This window comes from Bos indicus, chromosome 25 (genome assembly GCF_029378745.1).
Source record: "Bos indicus isolate NIAB-ARS_2022 breed Sahiwal x Tharparkar chromosome 25, NIAB-ARS_B.indTharparkar_mat_pri_1.0, whole genome shotgun sequence".
Taxonomy (NCBI): Eukaryota; Metazoa; Chordata; class Mammalia; order Artiodactyla; family Bovidae; genus Bos; species Bos indicus.
In genome coordinates this window covers 18,198,638-18,225,552 of record NC_091784.1, presented here as the reverse complement: position 1 = coordinate 18,225,552, position 26,915 = coordinate 18,198,638, and the positions used below count along the sequence as shown (strand labels likewise).

The 26,915-nt window shown below is 36.5% G+C and overlaps 1 protein-coding gene across 10 annotated transcripts; it reads right to left on the bottom strand.

Moving 5' to 3' along the window:
- Positions 1-36: 36 nt before the first annotated feature.
- Positions 37-22,692, bottom strand: CCP110 (centriolar coiled-coil protein 110). 10 transcript variants are annotated; one of them, XM_070779735.1, is made up of 18 exons: positions 22,494-22,691; positions 20,683-20,828; positions 19,453-19,608; positions 18,677-18,832; positions 18,094-18,222; positions 14,049-15,693; positions 11,778-11,908; positions 11,109-11,286; positions 10,418-10,557; positions 9,894-10,010; positions 9,562-9,663; positions 9,264-9,380; positions 7,225-7,281; positions 6,394-6,467; positions 5,784-5,846; positions 5,084-5,143; positions 4,494-4,579; positions 37-2,206 (listed from the first exon to the last, which is right to left on the bottom strand). In XM_070779735.1, the coding sequence occupies exons 4-18, from the start codon at positions 18,815-18,817 to the stop codon at positions 2,154-2,156; spliced, it is 3,093 nt and encodes a 1,030-aa protein (XP_070635836.1). In that variant the 5' UTR covers positions 18,818-18,832; positions 19,453-19,608; positions 20,683-20,828; positions 22,494-22,691; the 3' UTR covers positions 37-2,153. The 10 variants fall into 10 exon arrangements, with proteins under 10 accessions (XP_070635836.1, XP_070635837.1, XP_070635841.1 ...); XM_070779736.1 differs by having other exon boundaries at positions 19,453-19,500; XM_070779740.1 differs by lacking the exon at positions 19,453-19,608 and having other exon boundaries at positions 11,778-11,905; positions 22,494-22,692.
- Positions 22,693-26,915: the final 4,223 nt, after the last annotated feature.

Genomic DNA, 26,915 nt, shown 5'->3' with positions numbered 1-26,915 from the left:
TCTTTGGTAATAAAAAAAAAAAAAAATCACACCAAATTTCTTTTACAATGAAAAATTTATTTTGCCTTTTGCCTAGAAGCAAAACTAGTGAAAATTAAAGTATAAAAATAAATATAATTTACATTAATGGACATTCCACTCAAAGTAAAAATAATAAAAATAATATATATAAATAAAAAGCACATTAAAAGCACAAAACAATGTCTGGCACTTTTATGAGAAAAAGCTGTGAACATTAAAAAATTCGTAAAACATGCAAGCTTTACCCTTAAAAAAAAAAACTCAAGTTCTGCATCCTTAATCCAAAACTAGTTTTAACTTTCTCTGAAACACACTATTTGTTATAGCCAATCTGCATTACTGTACACAAAACATTTAGCATCTATCTTTCATACTGGAAAGACCCACAATGATAATAAGTAATCTGTATCCTGAGTTTTCAGAATGATAAAGCACAATTTATCATATTAAGATCATTTTGATATACTTTGCCCAAAAATATAAATTGGTAATTCAGACGTTTTTGACTGTGTTCTATTTCTAATTTTCTGATTCACTCCTTAAATAAATGATACATTTCAATAAAGAAAATCAAGTTTTCACCCAGAGTAGATTACAATTTTCTGTCTACAGTTGGATGGAAAAGTTAAATTTTAAAAGGAGTGGAAAATCGAAGAAAACCATCCTTATCTCAAAATCCTTAAGAGAATACTAAGAATACATACAGTCTGCATTTTCAAAATACCAGTATCTTTTTAATATTCAAGTCAGAAAGATTAAATGCACACATAAATGTTCCCAATTTTACGTGAGAAGCACAAAGCCCTTTTGGAAATAGCTTGATAAATTAACAACGATATTCTTTTTATAAAGTCATGTTCCCTTGGTAACCTTTTTTGGTTTATATTTTAAATGAATATGTTAGTGATGAAAAACCTTAAATATAAGTGTCTCATGTAATGCAGCCTTTCAACTAGAGTATTATCATCCCATTTGAAAATCTGAATTTATCATATTAGATAGCCCTTTATTCCTCTCCTAAATCAAGCATGCTAAAAAAAAAAGCAGAGTATGAAGAAATAAACAGACTAAATAGAAAATGTAACTGCATGCAACATGTTATTCTATTTTACAGAAATAGATTTAATAATGCATTCATTCCTAAGCACTACTACATTCAAGATTGTGCTATCTTCCCCAAATTTGTTACCCTCAACAGATTTCATAGTTTAGTAGAAATGTTTCTGATATTACTGGGGTAACGTACATTAAGCCTAACATTTCTGTAAGACAACTAGTTTTTGAGAAGAATGTACACTTGTGACCAAAATGATGACACCCAGCTACTTCTGTGGTACATTTTAGGTAGACCACAATAGGCAGGCAAGTGTGTTATCCTATGAGATTACATCATAAATCCAAGAATATGAGAGATTAATCAGTTTTTGCAGTAATAAAACAAAAGAAAAACATTCTTCTGCAATAATTTCCTCTTAAACAGAACAGTATCTAATTTATCAAATAGTGTGCTAAGATGAATGAACTTTGTATTTCAGAACTTATTTATAATTTATCACACCTTTTCAATATTTTATAGAAATAAACCCAAATGTCCTTTGAGTTTACAAAAAGGTTCTCAACAGACACCTGAGTAATAAAATAAACTTATACAGGTTAAGGACAAAAATGAGTCAGTTACTAAGCACTAATTTGTCTTCACCCAAAACTGAAGAGCAGACTCATTGGAAAAGACCCTGATGTGGGAAAAGACTGAGGGCAGGAGGAGGAGACAAAGGGTAAGATGGTTGGATGGCATCACTGACTCAATGGACATGAATTTGAGCAAACTCCAGGAGACAGTGAAGGACAGGGAAGCCTGGGGGGTATATTCCACAGGGTCTCAAGGAGCCAGACGCAACTTTGTGCCTGAACAACAACAAAAAACTGATACTAAGAGGAAAATTTGAGGTGGGGTGGGGGGGGTGGGGGGAGGTGGTTAGAAAGAGACCAAAATATCCAGATGATTTCTCAGCCCTTTGACATCACTTTGCCTGTGTAAACAGAGGCCAGAGTTAAATAAAAAATCATGAGCAGGAAAAATAATACGAATCCTAACCTTTCCCCCCGTTTTTATCCTAATGAATGTTGTCTTCTTAAATTGTCGCAACATTTGGCCGCTTTCTTTGGATTTTTCCTGCATATACTCCTGGAAACAGAGCAAAACTAATATTATTTCTCAATGTCGGTTTTTCTATAATGATACCATTTAATGACTGCTCACTATGTACCAGGCACTGAACTAAGCAAAATACATTAACATATTTAATCCTTATGTAAAATAATCATGAGGTCAAAATTGTTATACTATTTTAAGGGTACCAGTCACTTGTATAAACAACAGAATAAGAAGTAGAAACTCTGAGAACCCAATTCCACCTGATTCATTATTTTATTTAACCATTTTGCATTACTGTCTCCTACTCTAATCAGTTTTTGAATTTCAGTGTAAACTCTAAAGCACAAGACAAAAAACAATTATGTCTTAAAATATGTGAGATCAGAGATTGCAATTTAGTTTGTAAAAACTATAAACAACTTTAACTGCTTTGCAGCAAACTGCAGTTCAAACACCTCAGAACTCTACTTCAAGCTGAGAGATTGATAGTCTAACAAAACTGAACTTTCTGTAAAATGCTTAATAAAAGGTATGTTCTTTTATTAGAACATGTAATGTAGGTAAAATCAATGCATAATTTCAAATTTCCTTGAAACATAATCCAGGCCATTAAAAATTTAAGGAAGACAGAATAGTCTTTTCAAAAGCAACTACGGATCCCTGTGTTGAGATTCACAGAATTTTAGTCAGTCATAACAGAAATTTTAAAAGGATAAAATTCTTTAGTCTTTTTCAATTGTCTAAATATGCACTCTTGTATAAATAAATCTTTAGGAAAAAATAGGAAAGAATTTTTGTACTTGTTAGATACATATTAATTATACATGTTTGAATGAACATGTATAATTAAGGGTTAAGTATATTTTTATTAATAATTATGTTGCAATGCACTTAAACCACAATAGTTCTAAGTACTGAACTTCATTGTACACATTAACTGCAATGACTTTCTTTTCATCCCTTATACTGTTGCGTATTACTGAAAAGAAAACAGTAGTTGCTATTTTTCTTATAGGTTCACAAGTGACAAATAGTGGAGATGAAATGCATGAGAAAAGAATATGGAAAGTAGTCACTGTGGGAATAGATAATACTAAGCAAAACAAAACTTATTCTTCAATAACTTGCCAACTAGCTAGATTTATCAAATTATTTAATGCTAACATGATAAAAAACTGAAAATGTCTTAAAATTTCACAAAACTTCACAAGCAACAGATCTGGTGTTTGGTCCAAATGGTTATCTTTCAAACAAGCTGATCAACCTCTGGAATAAGCAGGATTTTCAACTCTCTAATCCCTTTAAAACAGCTCCATTGACTGTCACTCGCAGTGAATTCCAAAAGATGACCTTTTAAATTATCTACATATTCAACATTATGAATTAAACTATTATACATGCAAAAGGTGAGCAATCAATTCAAAGTTGTGATCAATATCTTGTTCCTTCTTTGAACTTATGTGAATAACATGAAAAAATTTGTTGCTTGTTCCCTCCTAATTTGGAGGAAATCACTCAGCAATAAAAGCTCTAAAATATATTAAGAGGAAGATTAGAACTGTTAAAGATTTAATTTTCCTTGCCTGGTGATTAGATGTCTTTTAAAAGTTTAGAAAGCAGTCTAGTTAAAGCAAAACAGTTTGAAAGTATTTTTAATGGATCACATAATTTTTGGTGAGCTTATCATAGTGTCTTAACAAAGGTAGCTAAAAATATTAAAACATTAGCTTAAAGGTTTTGCATTAGCTCAACAACGAATTTGTCTTTCTGCCACCATAAATAGGATTTCAAAACACATTTTTTTGTTTAATCCTTAAATAATTCTCAAGTAATGAATATAAAGACATTTAGCTCAAGCTTCTTATTGAGCAAAAGATTAAGCCCTTACCCCCTCGCACTTGGCATATTCACATGTGACCCTGTAGTCAGAGGGAAAAATTCTTCCCCTTATGTGCAGATACAAATATTCCTGGGGGATGCACTGCCCCAAAACTGAATAGACATGCACAGATTTGGATAGATCATTATATTTTACTCATTTATAAAAACTCTTCTGAATTAAGTGTGTATAATTCTACAAATTTTTCAAATTAAAAAATACATAGTATCTTCATGGAATTTACACTGAACCACCATTTTACTCAGACCTCCTGCTGCCATAAGATACTAATAGAAATGATCACCAGTAGGAACGACTGTGAATATGCCAAAATCATGGTGGCAAGGAAAGACACCGCATCCCCCTGGTATGGCCTGCGTTACGGGGCAGCTTGTGCACGTCTTTCTATCGAACAGGTTTCAGGAATTGGTTACACACCTGAAACAGGCGCTCTGCTAGGCACTCTGCTCTGTGAAGACTTCTGTCTATTTTGCACAACCCCCTTCACTGATGTCTTAGGGGTTCTAATTGAATATAAAAAAATTAATAAGTCACTTGTATTAAGTTCTAAATGTTCAACATTCAAAAAAAGCAACCATACTGCATCAACTGTTCAAAGCACAAATAAGCTTGAAGAGAATTTAAGTCTCATGCATGCGCACAGTAAGAAAACTATACTTTTGCTTCAGCAGGAGACAATAACCACTAAACTATAGCTTATGCTTTGTTGGAGAATCACTTTGGTGATGCTGAACGTACTATATGGATGTTTACAATATTTAATGAGCAAAATGGTATGAAATGAAAAGTAAAAACACACCAACAAAAGATGATAATTAAAATATAATACACAACAGTACACCAAAGGGTTATCTTTGAACAAAACATTAAAAGCTCTTCCTAATGCTATAAAAAGACCATATTTTAAAATAATTATCTTTTACATAAAAAGCACTACGTTATTTTTCCCTCTCAGATCTAATCTCGATTTGAATATTTTTAAATACCCATGTGTGTTGAATTCTTACCCTTGTCTACTCAGTAGCCTATGAACAGGTGCATTCTGTCCTTGATTTGGCTGAAGGACTCTGTTGACAAAGTAAATAAAAATTAATCAACAGGATAAATTCAGTTTTTCTCCTATTATCTTTCAATAGATGAAAGAAACAGTGAGGAAGAAGTCAACTATGCAATGATCTGGCCTATACTTTACCACAAAGGAAAACGAAGTGATTAAAGCATATTAATATGGTGCCTAAATGCTCACCAAGAGGCCAAACCTTGGTTTTTTTATCAGGAGATATCTAACATAAGTATTAACCCTGTGCTTTTAGATAATTTATTTGTGTACTTTACAAAAGCCAATTTTTCCTTTCAAACATCTGAGAAATAAAACAAAGAGCACAAAACAGGTCACAATTAAGTTTAACCTTCTAAGGTTTTAAAGTAAATATCCAAGATCCCTGAGACTGCAAACTGAACTCAAAGACATATGGGGCTCAAATTTCTATGTCCTACAGAAAGCTCCAGGAACATCTGGTCTGACACATGACCTTGCACATGATCAGGTATTACTGTGGATTCTGATCCTCTCGGCCTCCAACTCAACAGGGAGAGATTTACTGATGTAAAGGAGAACAAAGCTAATAAAAAGCTTGGGATTTATAAAATTTTCTTCTCCTTAATAGTTAAAAAATAGTCTCTCAGTGAGACTGTGATTTTTCTCACCTTGTTTCAGAAGGATTTTGCTTAACCAGAAATTTCTTACTTGGCATTCCCATTTCTGCAGCCCTAACACAATATAAAAATAAGGACATACAAATAATGTTTTTAGAAAGGGAGAAAATACATGATTACAAATGTGATACAGGATGACAGAAACAAATCATTTCAAAGTCAGTATACTACTGGAAGACCTATAATAAGCATATTAAAGACAAATTTTAAGAAAGAAGAGTTTTAATAGGATAGTTTCAGAATATTCTTTGCATTAAGTTTTTCCCACTATGAAGTCTTTAGAATATTTGAAAAAGAATGTATTTAAAAGATAAAATTAACATTGAACATAAGGATTAAGTATTTTTAAGATTATTTGACTAGCTATCAATTATACAAGCTGACGTTGACATACTTTATTAATACATTTATCTACAGATAAAACCAGATTTTCCCACCTGATTTTAATAAAACTCTCTATACAAGGGAACTTCTATCACCCTAGTTGAAGAAGAGTCAATTGTTCTTTATTTCTAATTTGAAAATACAAACCAACAGATGCTTAAAATCAATTGGCCTGATAATAATGAAATTAGAATGTGACAAGGCATGAAAAACTTACTTCATGTACTTCTTCCTATCAAGAGACTTCTGTGTTGCAGCTGAAAGAGCCACTCGTGGACTTTTCATTTTATCCTTTAAGACAAAAGTAACATGAAGCTCTAGTGGTATCAGTAATACCACTGTATTATAGTATAGGATGATCTCAAATTGTATGGAAAGACTTCTCTTATTAACATTTTGAACTTTAACCTAGTCTTTACAATTGAAACAATCTGATTTTTCAAAATTAATTAAAATTATTTTTCCCAATAATATAAATTTGGCTTGTTTCTCTTTTGCCAACCCCACTAAGATCACTGATTCAAACCACAGATTTCCAACACTCTAATATACAGCTGACCCTTGAACAACACAGGTTTAAACTGCCCAGGTGACATATATCCAGAATTTTTTCAACAAATGTATTGGAAATTTTTTTGAGATTTGTGATAATTTTTAAAAATTCAAAGATGAACTGTATAACCTAGAAATGTCCAAAAAAATTAAGTATGTCATTAATGCATAAAATATATGTATCTACTGGTCTATCCTTATAAGCATAAGGTGTGACTATTTCACATAAAATCAATGTTTATTTTCTGTTTTATAACTTTGCTTTCAAAGTTACATTACCATATAATATGCCAGCCTCTCTCTCTTTATCCCTCCCTCCTGCTCTCTTCTCTTTCAACTGCAGCATATCATAACAGGTAAATGGTGTTAAAAAAGAAAAAGGCTAACAGTTTCCAATACTGTATTATGAACATAGCTGTAACACTGTAGGTCATAATTATAACGATTTATTCTTTAGTGTGGGCTTCCCAGGTGGTGCTAGTGGTAAAGAACCTACTTGCCACTGCAGGAGACATAAGAGACTCAGGTTTGATCCCTGGGTTGAGAAGATCCCCTGGAAGACAGCAAAGACAACCCACTCTAGTATTCTTGCCTGGAGACTCCCATGGACAGAGAAGCCTGGTAGATTATAGTCCATGGGGTCGCAAAGAGTCGGACACAACTGAAGCGACTTAGCACAGCACAGCAGCACATTATTTAGTGCACAGGCCAGTCTACTATGAAGTAATCACAGTGCTTATACTAGGCTCCCAGAAATCAAACATATTGCTGTCTCTTCATTATCAATGCATGAATCATTATACCTGTAAATAAACATGAATTTCTTCTTCATGTTACATGTTATCTTTTCATTTTTTATGTCTAATGTTAGTAATACATATAGCATCTTCAGTGTTTTGTATCATAAAAGACAATACTGCTGTAGGTACTGCAAGACAGGATTCATCTTGTAAACAAACAACATAAATTTATGGTATTGATACAGTACAGTATGGTAAATATACGTTCTCTTTATTATTTTCTTTAGCTTATTTTACTGTAAGGATACAGTATATAAGACATATAATATACAAAATACGTGTTGATTGTTCATGCTAGTGGTGAGGCTTCTGATCAACAGTAGGCTATTAAGTAGTTAAGTTGTTGGGAAGTCAAAAGTTATACTCAGATTTTTGCCAGTGGGCCACCCCTAAACCCCCACATTGTTCAAGGAGCAACTGTATTTCAAATTAATTTGGAGCCTGTTTTCTAATTCTCATTTATAAAAGAGGAACTATGCACATGATAGTTTCAAGGATATTTAATCAAGAACAGTCAATAGTTTTTTAATGAGTCATCCAAGCAGCATGCCATGCTTAATTCAAAAACCTAATCACAAAACAGTATATAATCCTTTTACCAGTTTCTTTTCAATTTGTCTACAGATTTAACTATTTTTGGTAATCCTGAGAACTCTGTTTTAAGAATTGTAGGAAGGGTGCTAAAATCAATAAAGAATGATATTTAGTATCAATTACTCCAAACCCAGAAGAACCTCATTGTGAAGTAATTATAGATAGATAAATAAATATACCCCTAGTTCCTATTAATATTTGGTCTTTGAACCCAGTTCCTGACACAAAGCTCCTAAAACTCTTGTAATCAAATATCCTGAGTGACAGGATCATCTTTTTTCCTAATGCTCAATCTTGGACTTTGGTTCTTGACACAGAGCTCCTGTATCTTTTGGAATTTCCTGGGTGACAGAAGCATCCTCTTTTTTTCCTTTTTTTCAAACCTGGGATCTGACAGTAAAAGCACCAAGCCCTAACCACTGGGTTGCCAGGGAATTTCCCAAAGCACCTTCTGTTCTAATAAGACAAACCTGAGGGTCTCTGGATAAGGGCTAGTCACCAGAAACACCAACATGATTACAGCCTTAGAACTTTCAGTCTCACCCCCTATCATCTGGGGCAGGACTGAGGCTAGAAATTGAGTCAATAATCAATCATGCCTTCATGATGAACCCTCCATAAAAACCCAAAATACACGTCCCTATGCTGAGAAGGTGGCGCACAGCCTCCACAGGATGGAAGCTCCTGCTCTCAAGACCCTTCCACCCCGCACCCTGTGCATTTCTCCTTCTGGCTCTTCATCTCTGTTACTGTATCCTTTATTATATAATAAACCATTAAATGTAAGCAAAGGTTTCCCTGTGTTCTGTAAGCCATTCTAGAAAAATCTTCAAACCAGAGTACAGAAAGTGTTCATGGGAACCCCAATTTATAGCCAACTGGTCAGAAATACAACATGGAACCTGAGATTGGCATCTCAAGAGGGGCGCAGTCTTATATGAATGTCTCCCTATCTTGTAGCATCTGACACTGACACCAGGTAGATGGTATCAGAACTGAACTGAATCATAGGACACCCAGCTGGTGTCAGAGATCTGGTGTGGGAGGAAAACTCACATATTTGCTATGAGAAGTATCTTGTGAGTGTAAAGGAAAGCAATGTGTTTTCATCATTCACTAATTTAAAACCCATGAAACATACCATTTGCCTGAGCATTTTCTCTTTGCGAACTTCTCGATCATGATGTAGAATAGACATTCTTTCAGCTGCATCCATTACAAAGAATATGTCATGAATGCCATACAGGGCAGCTCGCAACTAAGTTCAAAAGAAGAAAATATTATACCAATTTAAAAAAGATGAGGTTAGAGGTCAGTAATATTATGTACTCTTAAAGAAAAAGGTTAAAGTTTTAACTGAAACCTACTCTCAGTGGTTCAATCAAGGGAGAGAATAAAACATTTCCATCTCCTAAGAGCCTTGAGGACACATGCATTACCTGAGCTAACACTCTTTCCTGAAGAGAAGCATCTTGTGCTGAAACAACTCCTCTCTTTAAAGGTGCTTCTGACTGAAAACTTCTTATAAATTCCATAGTATCCTGAAAAAAGAAATGCTCCTTCATTTTTCTAGGAAGATTTCACGATCACTGGAGTTTGTGTTCTTTTTTTCAGTCAAAACAAATGTAAGTACGCAAATAAAACTATTACATCAGAAGTCAAACAGCACTCTCTTTAAAGTGAGACAAAAAATGCACAACCTACTTCATTCACCTATTTTTAAAAATTATCTGAATGAGATTAATCAATTTCTTGTACACAATCCTCTTACTTTCACAGTTTGTCGAAGTTGTTTCAGCTTATCTGTCTGCATAAGCCTACGAGTAAGGAATCCTTTTGCCACTGCAGTTACTTTGTTCAATTTTGCTTGTACTTCTGGACTGAAAACCTAGAAATAGTATAGACACAACAATTTAATAACCTGAACATTATACTCAAGACTGTTTTCTTATCTATTACAATGAATAGTTTGTACATATGAAATTCTTCTATATGTGTTTGCTGTGTTGTTTAATATCTAATAAAAGCTAAGCTTCTGATGTATCACAAAATATTTATGGTTCACTTGTAGAACCTAAGATAATGTAGCTCTTTAAAAAAGATAGATTAGGGACTTCCCTGGCAGTCCAGTGGTTAATATTCTGTGCCTCCACTGCAGGGGGCCTGGGTTCAATCCCTGGTCAGGGAAACAAGATCCTGCATGCCAGATCCCACATGCCATATGGTACAGCCAAAAACAAAATAAAATTAAAAAGACAGACAGACATGCATGCATATATCATTAAGTTTGCCCACCTGAGACCACTTAGTTTTGGCCCTTCCAAAAGGCCTTGTTACTGAGAGTTTGGTCAAGCCACTACTTGATGATCCCCAGAGGTAGAATGGTACTTCATTTGCAGAAGCAAAGCTATGTTGTAGGGCAGAACTTGTGAAACCTTGAGAAACATACACATAGTATTGTATTTGATGTCAAAACAATTAGAATACACAGAACATCCAAATAAACATGACACTCATTAAGAATAACAACTCCTCTGAAATTGATCCACATGAAGACTTAAAATATTTATGGACTTCAAGCTTATACACCAGATGGATCTTTTCAACACAAAGAGCATTTCAGGATAATTGAAGATAAGCTCTTACTGGGGCTGGGAAATGAGATGTAATTCAACATCACCCAGGAGATAGCAAACTGAGTTTTCCCTTGAAGAATATCACCTGCTGCATGAGTGAACAAAGACTGGGCTCTGAGTCAAATTTCCTGATATTTTCCTTGCTAAGGTGGCTTTTCTTCATGAACACCTGCTCACTGGTCTTTGCTGCTATCATTTCATTTTTCATCAATTAGTAAGCAGCTGGCAAATAGCAGCGGGTTGGACATTCGATGACTAATAGAAAGGAGGTACAATTTTAAAGTGTGCCAAACAAAATATCTTAGTATAAGATAATTTTCTTAAACGTTAAATGATTTTTTAATATTTACCAGAACTATTTGAATTCGAAGTATGGAGTGAGTCCACTTGAGACAGCACTGTGTCTAGTAAACCAGAGTCACTTATCTTTCTCCATCCAAAGTCCACAGCATTGCTAATGTCCAATTCAGAGGCTTCTGCTGTAATTATTGTCTTCTCTTTTAACATTTTCTCCTGTTCTTCTATGTCCTGCAGATTAAGTTTATTACAATGTGGTAGGCTCTTTTGTTTAATTACATCTCCAAAGAGTATCATTTTAGGCTTAGCTAAAAGTATGTATGATTATCAGCAAATTATTACTTTAGGTTTTCCTCCCTCAAATAAAATTGACAATTTGTTTAACTGATTCTAAAATGTAATAATCTTAAAACAAGTGTCCTTCCTCTTCTAATACACCCTTACAGAAGGCATATTTCAGCATCTACTTATAAAATACCTTTTAAAATATTAAAAATTTTGAATCAAGGATTCAATTAAGTATCCTTTTGATAAACTATGCATTTACTTTTAGATAAGCATCTAAATATTGTAACTCATACTTTGGCAATAAAAATACCATCCATGTAACAAAATCAATGACCCCCTTAGAGTAAGATACACATAAGTAACAATTACAAATATCCTCTACATGACCAAAATTCCACTCACCAGCCCTATATCTCTACATTTTAATTCCTCACCTTTTGCAGTCTTTCCTGTTCCCTTTCCTGCTCAGCTATGAGTAGTGATAACTGCTGGGCATGCTGTTCTTCTAGTCTCTTCCGCATTTCTTCAAAAGCTAGTATCTTGCTTTTTAGTATCTCCTCGCCTTCTGGAAAAAAAACATGTCCCCTCAAATTTAGAAAATTTAGTAATATCTGATGATTTATACCATCAATTACGCTTCTAACCAGAGAATATTCCTGGATCCAATATAGTACAATCAAGATACAGCCAGATCACCATTCTGAACCACATTCTCTTTTGTTCTCCTTTCATTTCAGGTTACTAAAGGTCTGTATCTTATCACCCTCACCCAATTATTCAACAGATCCCTTCATGATCTGAACTGATGGAGACAAGACTGTATGTTCCATCCAGACTCTCCTTACTCCAATGAACTTCAAGATGTGGTTCTCGTGTGCACCTCACCTCCATTTATTCTCTTCACTCTTGTCCTTTTCCAGGGTCTCTAGTATTATAGCTTAGCCTGTGCTTTTTCTTTTAAATAAATGCTTTGATAGTGTAAAGCTACTCAGTATAAAGTTCCAAAAAAGATTAAATACTAAAATTCCATATAATTACTAAAAAATATATTAAATCAGTATGACTATGCAACTTACTGAACAGAAAGTGGTGAGATACTCTGAAATGTTGAAATACCAAGTATTACACAGACGTAGTACAGATATTCAGGGATCCACTGTAATTCCCCTAAATTCAAAGAATCCTTCTTTTCAAATACACAATGATTTTCATTGAAAATAATTATATTTGTCTTACTCCTGTAGTATTCCAATAATTTGTTCCTAAATCCATTTTATTCAGCTGTAACAATTGGCATTTGTACATGGGCAATTTTTTATAGGTTGACAGGGGGAGCTGGAAAAGCAGTAGAATAGTTAACTCTCAGCAAGAAAGGAAAAAGGCTCTCCACTTAACCACTCAGCCAATAGCAGGAGTCCGTTCAGCTCTACCTTAAAAACTTATAAATGAGCGCCTGTCCAGGGGCTCCCTCTTTGGGAGGTGTCCCAAGGAAGACAGCCAAGCTATGGGCAGCTCTCAGCACACTGTGCTGCCTCCCATGCCCACCACCACAACAACCCAGCTGCCTCCATGACCAGCCTGATCTCCCACACATGGCCTTCCTCTTATGCCAAAATTGCCACTTAGTTAGTCCCTGTACTTTTGGTATTCACCAAGACAGCCTTAGCCTGTTGTGTCATCTATTTAGAGAAGCCAAGCCAGCTTCTCAAGTATCAACTGTTTTCTTTATTAGAGTTCTGATAAAGCTGCACATGCATTAAAGGATCTGCCCCAATCCAACTCTATTTTTCTGATAAACTTTGTTATTTTTAGTGTGCAATTTTACAGAATATAGTTTTTTTTCAGGAGGCTATATATCACATTAGTTAAAATGTCTGTGTCTAAAAAGTTAATTTACTTGATTTATAAGTCTTTACTATCAGTAATGAAGAATTATGAATCATAACAACAAAGTAAGGTGTAATAAGACTTGTTTTAACAAGTTGCTGTTAATATAACACTAGATGCAACAGAAATTTTGAAATAATTTTCACTACTAAATATACCGAGCCTTATCAGTGCTATTTTCTCTAATAATTTGATGTTAAAGTGTTTACTGAAGGGCCAACTTGTGGCTCAGACAGTAAACAATCTGCCTGCAAGACGGGAGACCCAAGTTCAATCACCGGGTCAGGAAGATCTCCTGGAGAAGGAAATGGCAATCCACTCCAGTATTCTTGCAGAGAGAATTCCATGATCAGAGGAGCCTGGTGGGATACAGTCCATATGGGGTCACGAAGATCAGAGACGACTGAGCAACTACACTTTCACTTTTCAAAGGGCCAACTGCATAAGCATCTCATTACAAATCAAAGGGCAAACTGGTGAAAATACTGGAAGGAATATTGGTGAAAATAAAGGAAGACATAACAGCAATACAATGGATTAAAACTATGAATGATGCTTCATGCAAGAACTTTTTCCTTCAGTCATTAACAATATTCTCTATTAATACTAAATGGACTATGAAAGATTTATAATTTAAATAAGAAAATCCTTTAAGAAAGCCTATCAAGTGGTAATACACTGTAGCTAATTATGCTCTCTGATAAATGAAAGTAACCTGAACAGGTGAAGACAATTATTATTATTCTGCATATTGTCAATTAAAAGTATTAAAGATGCCATCTGTTTGGCAGATATTAAACACTTCAAAGCCTTCTTACCTTTGGAACTACTTTCTAACATCTTATTCTTGATGTAGACAGATCCTTTAGAATATCTTTTTTCTGGCAAATGTTGCCTCTCCTGTTCAGCTATTCCAGTTGTTACAACATAAGGGTAGTTTTCTTTTTGCAAATTATCAATATCTAAATCAAGTCTCCGTTTAACTTTCCCAAAACTGTTATCCAAAAATTGTTCTTTTCCACAGGACACTGTAGGGGTATCCATCTGCTGTCTGGTATTCTGGTTCTGCATCAGTAAAGGAGATGGGTTTTTTACATCATAAGACTTATTCAGTTCCATCTGTAAGTTGCAGGAGTTTTTCTCTAACACATTGGTTGACTTGACTCCACTCACACTACCAAAGTTTTGACTCAGAACACACTCTCTGGTGGCATATGGCTCATGCAATCTTTCCCCTGCAGTACATGTACTGTCCACTCTGTGCGGTCCTCTCGCATCAGATATTAACTGACCTTCCATGATAGCAAGTCCATGAATAACTTTATTTTCTAATTGATTACCTGAAGGTTGACATACCTGATTTGATTTACCTAAAACCATTTCCTGTATGGCTTCTGTATTTTTGCTGACATAAACCTTACTTGAACAAACTCCTGATAAATCAACTGGTAACTTTGGCACAGTTTCAGGTACATTTGTTTTTTCATCAGTTTCTTGAACAACTAACTCTACTGCCTGTTCTTTCCCTTTAGGACTTAATTCTGAAGCATTTATTGGGTTATTTATAAGTATATGACATGCTGATGATGGCCTAGAACGCCTTCGATGCATTTTAGGACTTAGGCTTGGCTCTGGGCTAGGTATTTTGGCATATGAACCAGTAAGACTTTTGATAACATTATTTTCAGTAACAAAAGTGGGAATGCCTTGGAAATTAGAATCAGTCTCTAAAACAGTGGTATGCCCAGTTCGTATAGATATGTCCACTTTAGAAAAGTTACCTAAAACAGATGTATTCATGCTGCTTGCTTGAGTGAAAGCACCTTGGAGAAGAACATTTGATTTATTAAGGCTTGGTTTGTCAGGAATAACTGAACCACAGTGTTTGCCTATCAACGGGGACTTCTCCTTTCCATTGTCAGTCACTTTAACAGCATCATTTTCTTTGTCTGAATGACTCTCATTAACACTCCTCTTTACACTACTTCTCAGACTACGTCTAGACTGCTCCCTTTCTATATATTCCTTTGACTTTTTCATCAGGTTCTGAAGACTCATTATGTAGGGATCCGGAGTAACTTCCTCCAAAAGTGATGGATCTTGTTCTTCATTTGTTGGAAAGAGAACATCAGAAGTAAGTGTCTCCTGTGCTGCTGTTGAGGAAGTCTTTAAAGAAGCTTCATTTTCTGCCTGGCTAATATTTGAACTATCACATTGCTTCAGATAACTCAATTCTTCCGAGTCCCTAGCTAAGTCTATTCCATTAGATTTAAATCGATCCTCATTATTCAATGGCAAAATTCCAGTTATCTTTTCAAACTTTGCTAAAGTAGAGTGTTCAGTAGGGCTTGGCAAGATATTTGGAAGTATAGCAGGAACATTCAAGTTTCTGACTTCTGAATTAGAGTAAACTGTTTCAGTCTCCCACTGATGAAAATCACTGGCATCAGGTGCTTTTCTAACCTGAAAAAGGAAATATAAAAATTAACATTTCATCACTACACAAAAAGCCTTTGATTTCATTGTTTTCTAAAGCAAAACTGAAACTGAAGATTCAGAATTCTAATATTTAAAAACACAAACAAAAGCTCAGATGACATTTTCCATGGTATTCTGTATCATATGGAGCACAAATTACTATAAAAAGCATCTACTGGTCATGCTGGACTATTTATTAAAAAATTATAAGGAAAAAAGTAACATCTAAATAATCTAATAAAATTATGAATGTATGTACACATCTATACACACACACATATATATTCATATACCAGTGTGCAATTTAATCTTGGAATAGAAGTATTTTCCATAACTTTCTTCTGGTTATATGTTATTAACATCACCAACTGCTTCTCCTATGAGAACTATCATCTAAGGATAACAATGTGTAAGATAAATAGCAAGTAATTAAATTCCTTACTTAAATGATTCCTCTTTAAGAAAGACTAACTTGCCCAGGATATTGATTAAGCAACATTAATCCAGTACCAAGACTCTTGCCTCCCATATGCTTGCTCCCAATTTTAACTAAAACCCTCTGTATGTTGAGACAAATTTGTGGTAAATGATAGCTCAGCTATGCAGTTTAATGCTTGAAAAATAAAAACTTAAAACTCAATACATTAAAGCAAATTCCAATTTGATTAACTGATGACTTAAAACAACTGCCTGCGAATGAGTTTTTGAACAAGCAAAGTTAAAAACTTAATAAAAAAAAAAACTTAAAGAGAACAATTGTATACACAAGATTCAACAGAAAAAAAAAATAAAATTACATTTTGGATCTATTATTTTTAAGTAAAAAGTCAACTAGGATGTTTTCTAAAGATTCAGTTCAGTTGGCTCAGTTGGGTCCAACTCTTTGCAACCCCATGGACTGCAGCACACTAGGCTTCCCTGTCCATCACCAACTCCCGGAGCATAATTCTAAAGATTATACAAGCATACATGAAACTGGCAAAAATCATCACCATATTATCTTATGAATACAGACTCCAGAATCCTGAATTTTAAAAGATTTTTAAGCTGTTTTTGTGTTTTTTTTTCCTCAGACAACATGGCACTCCTATTTTAGCTTACAAATCCCAAGACATGCAATTGTTTCCAGGTACTCTGCAATAAACAATACAATGAGATATACTTACAACTTCACAACTGAAATAAAATAAAAGGAATACATACTCAGGACACGTGTTCACAGGTTTAAGTAAAATTATTTCCTCAAAATAGCTAAACATTACACATCTGTGATATTCAGCACCCATCCTTTTTATACATCACTAATATAAGCCTTTGATTATACAATTTAAATAACAACAACAAAAACAATCTACCACAAAATCACAGATTTTACAGGTAAAACAGACCTTAGAAAGCTTCTTGTGTAAGATAAAATTTCTCTAACTGCATAATTAATTCATTACTCTATATTGTACATGCAGAGAAAGTTTTTAAACTCAACGATAATCCCATTAGTAATATATTTGAATTGTTCCCTCAATGGACCAAGAATAATATGCTAGTTTTGTTCCAAAAATAGGAAATATGTAATAAATCAAAAACCCACCCTTGTTGTGCTACTCATTATAGTTTTTAAATTCAATATGAGGAGTAATTATACTTTACAAATTAAGATCAACTACCCACAGCGAAAGGAAGGTAGAGTTAGTGGGAAATATCATCTAGCATGAATTACATGAACCACAAACCTCTAAGATTATAAAAGAATTAAAAGATGTAACCAGAAAAACAGTGCTACATATGGCAGAAATTAAATTACTCAGTTTTTCTTCTTAGTATGAAACGATCCAGAACTTAAAACCAATTGTTTATACAAATCTAAAGTAACTGCAAAAGGTAAAGACGTGTGGTTTAAATAGTTTCAATTTATATCTAAAATGCATCAAGAAAATTTTGTTATGTAATCTAAATTGCATTTGTATACCTAAGATCAGAATTTTCACCAAAAATATTGGAAGCTGTTATTTACTTTAGCAGAGAATGAGAATAAGATCACTGAGTCAATAGACTGATTAGTTCAGAGGTAAACTACAATGGCCAATTCTATCATTTTGTCACTGAGAATTCAATGTTTTTAGAGTCATAAGACACAGACAATAAGCAACTATACTCAGTGTGTGGGTCCACTGTCTAAATACCCTCTGATTCAAGTACTGAGCATCACTAACAAGCAAATGAATTTTCTTTAGAGTAACTGAAATGGAATATTGCAAATTACGAAGCTTCTCAAACACAACTGCATATTGGTAATTAACCACTAAAGCAAATATATTTCTGAAAAATATCATCAATGCTTACCTCATGATTTCTTAATTATAATTTAAAAGAGCTTATATTACACACCTGAACATTTTCAAGAATCTCTTGGACACGAGACAGTAAAGCTTTCTTCCTATTAACCTGCCTTCTTGCTTCGACATCAAGTGCTTTCTGCTTTTCTTGTTGCATTTCCTTTCTTTTCTCAATATTAAGCTGAAAAACATCATAAATATGTAATTACTTCTCTTAAATGTAAAAATATCATAAATTCAGGAAGTTCTGAACCAGAATGATTAAAGATGTGTGCAACAGGTAAAACTATCTACAGTGAAAGAAATCTGAACCATGGTTGGGGTTGATAACTGGGATTAAAGATGTGAGATCTTTCTGTGGTGATGAAAATGTTCTGTATTGGTGTGAGTTCTAAATGGATGCCATATATCAGAACTCAAAAAAAAAAAAGCTATGTCTCTCCTTTTGAAAAGGGTTAAGCATCTTTTAGGTATTTATAAGCCTTTCATTTATTTTTCTGTGAACATGTCTCTCCTTTTGAAAAGGGTTAGGCATCTTTTAGATATTTATAAGCCTTTCTTTTATTTTTCTGTAAACAACCCTACTGATTCACGATTTAAAAAAAAAAAATTATTTAAAATCAAAGAACATTTACCAGTGGAGAAAGCACAGCCACTCCATGGAAGCGAATAAGTGAGATGCTTTCAGACTGGACAGGTAGAAAGCTCTCTGTGGATAATGATGCTTCTTGGATTCTGGACAGACTTTTCTCACAAAACTTCTCATACTCCTCCATCTTCCCACAATCACACTACAGCAGGGGAAAAAAGCCATTTTTAATGTGCTGATCTTAGTTTATTTGGCAAATCTGTAGGGCACTGAAATATTTCTAGAATTCACAATTTCTAGAACTGGGCTTCCCAGAATTGTTTTCCTGATCAGGAGCTAATTCTTGGGCACAAAAAAGACCTCAAGACCCTGCCCAATTAAGCCTGGCTTCATGTACTAAATATTTCTGAAGATTTGTATATAGTCAATCTTTAAATGTGATTAATTTAGAAAGGCACAAAAAATTCAGCAATGAAACCTTCTGAAAAGAAACGCTATGCAACCTAACTAACTTTAGACTTTAAAACAATATTATCTTTTCTTCAGCAGGACTTATCTATACATCACAGGAAAAACTATATAATACAAAGGTAGGAATCCTTAGCAAAACAAAAAAGGGGGGTGGGGGCTAGATAAATAAGAAAGATATTTACTTTCAAAAATTCTTCTACCACAAAGTCCAGTCTATCACTTGCATATCTTTAAGAATATAATTTGACTCCATGATAACTGGCCAAATCAGAAGTGAAAAACAGAATCTATTGGCCCTCATATTAATTCTACTTTATAGTTGAAAAATGGAACCATCACCAAACTACTTACAACAATCAGTCCAGTAATTTCACAATTTCTGGAAAACTGTGATGGTGGCTATGAAAATATAAGGTAACCAGGAAGGATTAGCTAACAATTCATTCATCCAGCATGTGTTAAATATGTGATTGCCTGTTTTCACAGTATTATGTCTGGCATTGTTTCCTAAATAAGCAAGGGAAAGGGAAAGAGAGCTATCACTGGACTCATAACCAACAAGGATATGAACTGTGAAAACTGAAAAACTAATACGATAATATTCCTTTAAGTGTTCATTTTTAAACAATTAACAACAAAAAAAAGAGAGGGAAGTGAAATTCAATTCATGACGTGGGATATGCAAAGATGAAATAAGATACAATATGATACTGCCCTAAGCCTCAAGGCACTTAAAAATTTAGTACTATAACGTATCCGGAACAAACAATAGCACAAATGGAAATGAAGGAAAATCATATATGAAATTATGACTACATTATGAGAAAATAAGATCTATTGCTAGTTTTGACAAACTGGTAGTCTTATTAATAGCAAAACTTCTTCCTATCATCCCATCAATTCTAATTATTTCTATATTCATTTATGCAAATTGAGCTTAATTTCAAAGAAATGGTTCTCTAGCGTATAAATGAGATTATCTTGCAAACTTAAATTCATAAAACAAGAAAATAAAATACAAAACAGCTTACTGCATGATAACCAAAGCAGGCCTCATTTAGTCTAGGCTTCAACCCATATTATATATTAAAAATTAGAATAGGCAGAAGCTAAGATATGAGCAAGTTAAATGATCCCCTCTCTACTAAAATACTTCAAAAGAATTTTTAACACAACCCACGCATCCAGCATTACAAGAAACAAAAATAGATTATTCATACAATGAATGTAATATACTTCCAATGGATATACAAGCAAAGCATGGAAGGTCTGGGAAATTTAAGGAAATAAAATATCTTTATGGTAATAGCTTTATATTTCTTTCAACATCATATAAATATGCCCCATTGCTACAGAAAGTTAAATTCACATCCCTTAAACAGTATATGTTTGCCATACACACTGCAGTCATACAGCAATATATTTTCATTTCCGCATAACATGGCCTATAATAATGCATTAAACATCCAAATACAAGTCTAATATCATGATGATGAAAATAACCAAGTGACCCTACAGCATGAACCCTGCATCATTCACTATCACACTATCCTGCTGTTTCCCAACTTTCATAGCACTTACCCCTATCTGAAATTATCTTGTGTATTTCCTTGGGTTTTGTCTGTCTTCCTCCACCAAAATGTAATCTCCATAAGCACAGGTACCTTCTCAGTCTTGCTCACCACTGAATCCCCATTACATAGGACAAAGTCTGTACACAGGAGGCACTTCATAAAAATATTGAATAAACAGAATAGTTAGCTCAAACAATAAAGTAAATCAGAAAAAAGAAGACAGTGGACTATACTGCAAAGAAGCTAGCAAGGAAGAATGGAATTTAGAGAATGGGAGTTTCATAGATGACCCTATTCCCAGAGAAAATGGTACCTCTAAACTGCAAAGCAACCATTCAAAAATTGAGAGCCGGAATCCTATACAATTAAGCAACAGGGAACTCCGTTTCTCATGCCACAATTACCTCTGTCAACAGGGTTTTATTTTAAGGGAGCATTGATTACAAGGCCACTGCAACCACAAACCTACTGCCCCATACTTTATCACTAGGCATTACTGGTCCACTTTAATTAATAATTTGTTGGCTGCATCAAGTTCAGACATGACCTGTCTTCTCCATTTAAACTCGGATCCTTCTCCAAATGAGCCTCTTTGCAAACCCCATAGACTTACAACTCTGCTACCTGCTCATCAGTGCTCCATCAGAAATGTCACTGAAGGGAATGTTAAAAGAACACAGAACATGTCCTGTTTACACATCCTAGCTACTTGTTTACCCATCAGTCTTTTCAAAGGGGCAAAAAAACGGGGAAGCTTTCTTTTTCAGGCACACACGAGCTGTATGTTCTTGGCAATTCACTTACCATCTCTATGCCTCAGTTTCCTGTAAAATAGGTATAATCATAGTATCGCTTTGACGAGATTCTGTGTGGATTCATTAGTAGGACATGCAGAAAGCAACGAATGGGAGCAACTTTCATTAGGAAGAGAATGATGAAGACTATTTTTTTTCCACTAGTTTATGAATTCCTAGAGGGCAGTTGGTTTCTGATAAGATTCAAATTGAACTTAAAAACGTGGGGGTTGAAGAGGGAGGGGACATATGTATACCTATGGCTGATTCATGTTGAGGTTTGACAGAAAACAACAAAATTCTGTAAAGCAATTATCCTTCAATTAAAAACTAAATTTTTTTAAAAAACGTGGAAAGGGGGACCTCAGCTTCCTCATTTTGCTGCGTTTATACCCCTCCCCATTAAGTCAAACTCTAGGCGCCTGCCATTTGCTTAAACTAGGAGCAGGGAACTGGGGTTATAACCAGGTAGAAGCAAAGGGTGGAAACCACCTAGTAGCATGAGGGCCAATAAAGATAATTTGCTTTTTTATCCTTTTCCTTATGCCCCCAGAGAGTCACAAACGCAGGGTGAAGAATGCGCCTAGGCCCTTTAGCTGGTGATAACTGGCATTCAGAAATGGCCAGTGCACACCCTGGGACGCTCCCCTTGCCAGGGAAAAAAAAAAAAAATGGCCCAACCAGTTCTATCAACAGGAGATGGTTCCCCAGTTCTGGTCCGATTTTATTTACTGGGGACCCTCTGCCGTCTCCCCAGCGCCCCAAGCCCACCTTCCCCAGCTCCTCTGATAAAGCTCCATCCCGAGGACCCACCAGGCGGTGCCAGCATCTGAACATCACCTCCGCGACCGAAGCCGCCGGCCCCCGGGGCACCCGCCTCCACACAGCCTGAGTCTTTCCAGGGGCTCGAGGTCCGGAAGCCCCTGCGCTCGGGTTCCTTTCAGCTCCTCAGCGCGCCAATTCAGCCCGCCCTGCGGCCTCGCAGCCGAGACCCGCTGAGTCAAGCCCACTCTCAGGCACACACCTGTTCTCCCACGGCCCCGGCAGATTTCCTCCCCTAGCTCCTGGCCTTGGTAGGAAGCAAACTGCTCAATTGGTACTGACTGAAAACAGCTCCGTTCGCCGCCGCCTTCTCCTCCTCCTCCCCGCCATATTACGGTACTCTGGCGGCAACGCGGGCTCCTGGCAACCGCCGCCGCCACCGCCGCCGCAGCCGCACCCCCACCTCCGGACTCCACCTCTTAGGGCCGGAACTTCCGGTGGCTGCTTCCGGGTCCATTGGACCGGTTGGGCCTTCAGAAAACTACAATCCCCGAGCTGCTGTGCGCCCCTGGGTACGCGTCCCCGCCCAGCGATAGAAGGCGTTTTTCCTATGGGAGGCGCGGTGCACGCCGGGAAGCGTAGTCCTCACTGACAGCTTTCAAATTTTATTTCCTTAGGAACTGAAGCCTCGAGAAATGTTCCTTGAAGCTGCTATTTTTCACTTATTTGTAAAGAGATAACTTCTTTCTGTACAATCCTTGGAATACATACAGTAGGCACTAAAATTTTTTTCTCTCTAAAATAAAAAAATGATTGAATCCTAGATGCCACAATTTTAAGCTTCAACACTTCCCTACTCTTGCAAATCACAGGGAAAATACCTCCAAGAAAGGAAGGCAGCAGGTTCAGAATGGCAGGAAAAGCTCAGAATGTTTTGCCAAAGTTCTCTGTCCAAACATATTGCCAGTTTTCTGTCAACTTAAAAAAAAACCATGAGAGTTGTAGGTTAAGTTTTATTTGGGACAAAAATGAGGACTATTACTCAGGAGACGACAGCAATTCAGATAGTTCTGAGAAACTGCCCCCAGAGAGGCAGGGAGAGGTCAGTATTACATACGATTTTAGCGAAAAGGGATACGTGAAGTCAAGCACACGTTTTGCCAGAGGCTTCCAGCTGGTCACGAGGAGCTGATGTCAACATTAATGATCTTAGTGCTTTTCTAGATAGGAGTAGATGTAAGAATTGGGCTCATAAAATCTGAAAATACCTAGTTTTTCCCGGAGCACAAAGTGCCTTATTCCTGATCTCCACCCTGAACTCCTTTCAGGATGTGTTGAAGGTCAGTGGCTTCAGTGGCTAATAATTTAACCCTTACAGAGGCAAAGGCAACTGCCAATTTTTGTTGGCATTTTCAAAATATGATTTAGCAGCTAGCCCCTTTCCTAAATTGGCCTTACCATCTGCCTCTCTTTACCCACTTTCCCATGCCAATTTTCTCATGTATAAAAGATTTAAACGTGCCTATCACAAGAGTACTTGTAAGGAATACTTGAGATAATTCTTGCAGTTCCTTGTACAGAAGCCCCATCATCAGACCTTAGTAGGAAAAGAAGTTGGAGAAGGCAATGGCACCCCACTCCAGTACTCTTGCCTGGAAACTCCCATGGACGGAGGAGCCTGGGAGGCTGCAGTCCATGGGGTCCCACAGAGTCGGACACGACTGAGCGACTTCACTTTGACTTTTCACTTTCATGCATTGGAGAAGGAAATGGCAACCCACTCCAGTGTTCTTGCCTGGAGAATCCCAGGGACGGCAGAGCCTGGTGGGCTGCCATCTATGGGGTCACACAGAGTCGGACACGACTGAAGTGACTTAGCAGTTAGCAGGAGAAGAAGTACGGTTAGGAGGAGTAGCAGTAAAAATTTCATGGCATAAAACTGGGCAGCATGATGCTAGTCCTGACTCTGCCATTATCAGCTCATTTCATTTCACTTTTCCTGGCCTCAGTTTCCTCGTCTATCAAAGGAAGGTGTTATTGAAATCCCTTCCAGCTTTATAATCTGATTATACCTGCTTTACAGTTTCGTTATTGTTCAGTCCTTGAATCCTGCCCAACTCTTTGCAGCCCCATGAACTGCATGCAGCACACCAGGATCCTCTGTCCACCATCTCCCAGAGTTTGCTCAAATTCATGTTCATTGAATTGGTGATGCATATCTAACCATCTCATCTTCTGCTGCCCCCTTCTCCTTTTGCCTAGTCTTTCCCAGCATCAAAGACTTTTCCAGTGAGTCAGCTGTTTGCATCAGGTGGCCAAAAATTGGAGTTTCAGCTTCAGCATCAGTCCTTCCAATGAATATTCAGGCTTGATTTCCTTTTGGATTGACTGGTTTGAGCTCCTTGCTGTCCAAGACACTCTCAAGAGTCTTTGCCAGCACCACAGTTTGAAAGCATCAGCTCTTCAGCACTCAATCTTCTTTGTGAGAAGAAACTCTCACTTCTGTACACGACTATGGAAAAACCATAGCTTTGACTATTGAGAACTTTGTCGGCAAAGTGATGCCTCTGCTTTTTAATATACTGTCCAGGTTTGTCATAATTTTCCTTCCAAGGAGCAAGAATCTTTTAATTTCATGGCTGCAGTCACCATGTGCAGTGATTTTGGAGCCCAAGAAAACAAAAATCTGCCGCAGTTTTTACTTTTTCTCCTTCTATTTGATTTCAAGTAATGGGAGTTGGTGATGGACAGGGAGGCCTGGCGTGCTGCGATTCATGGGGTCTCAAAGAGTCGGACACGACTGAGAGACTGAACTGAACTGAATGGGACCAGATGCCGTGATCTTAGTTTTTACAATGTTGAGTTTTAAGCCAACTTTTTTTGCCGGGGACCAGCCCCGGCTGATCCAGGGTATTCGAAGGAGAGATGGCGTAGGCGAAGATCAGGAAACAATTGCTTAATTAAACGTTAATTAAGGATATAAAGAGTAATAGAATGAGGATAGCTCAGTAAAATTCAGTGAAGAAAAGAGGCTGAAATAAGGATAGCTCAGTGAGGAAATTCAGTGGAGAAAAGAGGCTGAATAATTCAGCCAGAAGGTAAGAGAAAGAACGACATGGTGAGACCAAGTTTCGGTGAACAAGGCCCGCACTTTATTTTCCAAAGTAGTTTTTATACCTTAAGTTATGCATAGAGGATAATGGGGGAAGGGGTAGAGTCTTGCAGCAAACCAGGCTTTCTTCCTGCAAACTTATCATATGCAAAAGCTTAGGTGATTTGCATCATCTTCTGGCCCGGAGGCCTGTTAACATTTTAAGACCTTTTCTTCAGAAAACGTATTTTTCTCTAAAGGTGATTGGTCAGGAGCCACCCTCCAAAAGCATTAGATAAAGTTGCATTCCTACAGCGCAAAGGTGTGGTGGGCTATAACAAGAAAAAGAATTAACTCAAGGGTCCCAGGTTACAAACATTAAAGATACTACTTACACCAATTATATTAATCAATACACTGCCAGGGACACAGCAGGTAAGGGATATGGAAACTTAGCAGCACACATTGGCCCAACAAGTAAAAATCCCTTCACCAATACAATTTCTAATCAATCTTTTAACTACTCAAAAGAATCTGTGTTTAGACAGTTTAGAACATCTCCTGCCTCTCACAGTTGGGAGGCTCTGAACAATCACATGTGGCCGGAAAAACCTATTCAGGTAGGCTGGAGGATTTCCAAAGGAGTTTGTAGGTTAAACACTGTCACACCCAGGAATTATTAACTGGAGCTGTAAGCTAACTTTTTTCAGAGAGGTAGTGGGGGACAGCCCCCCGTAAAGTCAGAGGTGTAGGTGAAAACACAAAGCAGAAAGTAGGCAGACTCTGGTTTTGGGGGTATATGCTCGAGAATTTCCAGGGGGACTCCTGAAGCTCGATCCCGCCTTTGCGTATGCCGAGCCTCCTTCCTCATGACCTTTGTCATGGGCGGAGTTCCTCACGCTGGCTACCGGCAGTGATAGAATTCCAGTTGAGCTATTCCAGATCCTGAAAAGTGCTGCACTCAATATGCAATATGCACTCAATATGCAATATGCCGGCTCCCGGCATTTTTTACTTTCCCTTTTTACTCTCTTAAGAGGCTCTTTTTCTGCCATTAGAGTGGTATCATCTGCATATCTATTCAGAAAACGAAGATCATGGCATCTGGTCCCATCACTTCATGGGAAATAGATGGGGAAACAGTGGAAACAGTGTCAGACTTTATTTTTGGGGGCTCCAAAATCACTGCAGATGGTGATTGCAGCCATGAAATTAAAAGACACTTACTCCTTGGAAGGAAAGTTATGACCAACCTAGATAGCATATTCAAAAGCAGAGACATTACTTTGCCAACAAAGGTCCCTCTAGTCAAGGCTATGGTTTTTCCTGTGGTCATGTATGGATGTGAGAGTTGGACTATAAAGAAAGCTGAGTGCCGAAGAATTGATGCTTTTGAACTGTGGTGTTGGAGAAGACTCTTGAGAGTCCCTTGGACTGCAAGGAGATCCAACCAGTCCATTCTACAGATCAGCCCTGGGATTTCTTTGGAAGGAATGATGCTAAAGCTGAAACTCCAGTACTTCGGCCACCTCATGAGAAGAGTTGACTCATTGGAAAAGACTCTGATGCTGGGAGGGATTGGGGGCAAGAGGA

Bases quoted from the DNA above. Each gene is read 5' to 3' on its own strand.
- CCP110 (XM_070779735.1), bottom strand. From the start codon at position 18,817: ATGGAGGAGTATGAGAAGTTTTGTGAGAAAAGTCTGTCCAGAATCCAA. The intron at 11,909-14,048 runs GTAAGAAGGCTT...TTTTTTTTCCAG, and splicing joins GTTAGAAAGTAGTTCCAAAG to AAGGCGAGGAGATACTAAAA. The intron at 7,282-9,263 runs GTATGTTTCATG...GCTGTCTTCCAG, and splicing joins AGAAAATGCTCAGGCAAATG to GGGATCTTCTCAACCCAGGG.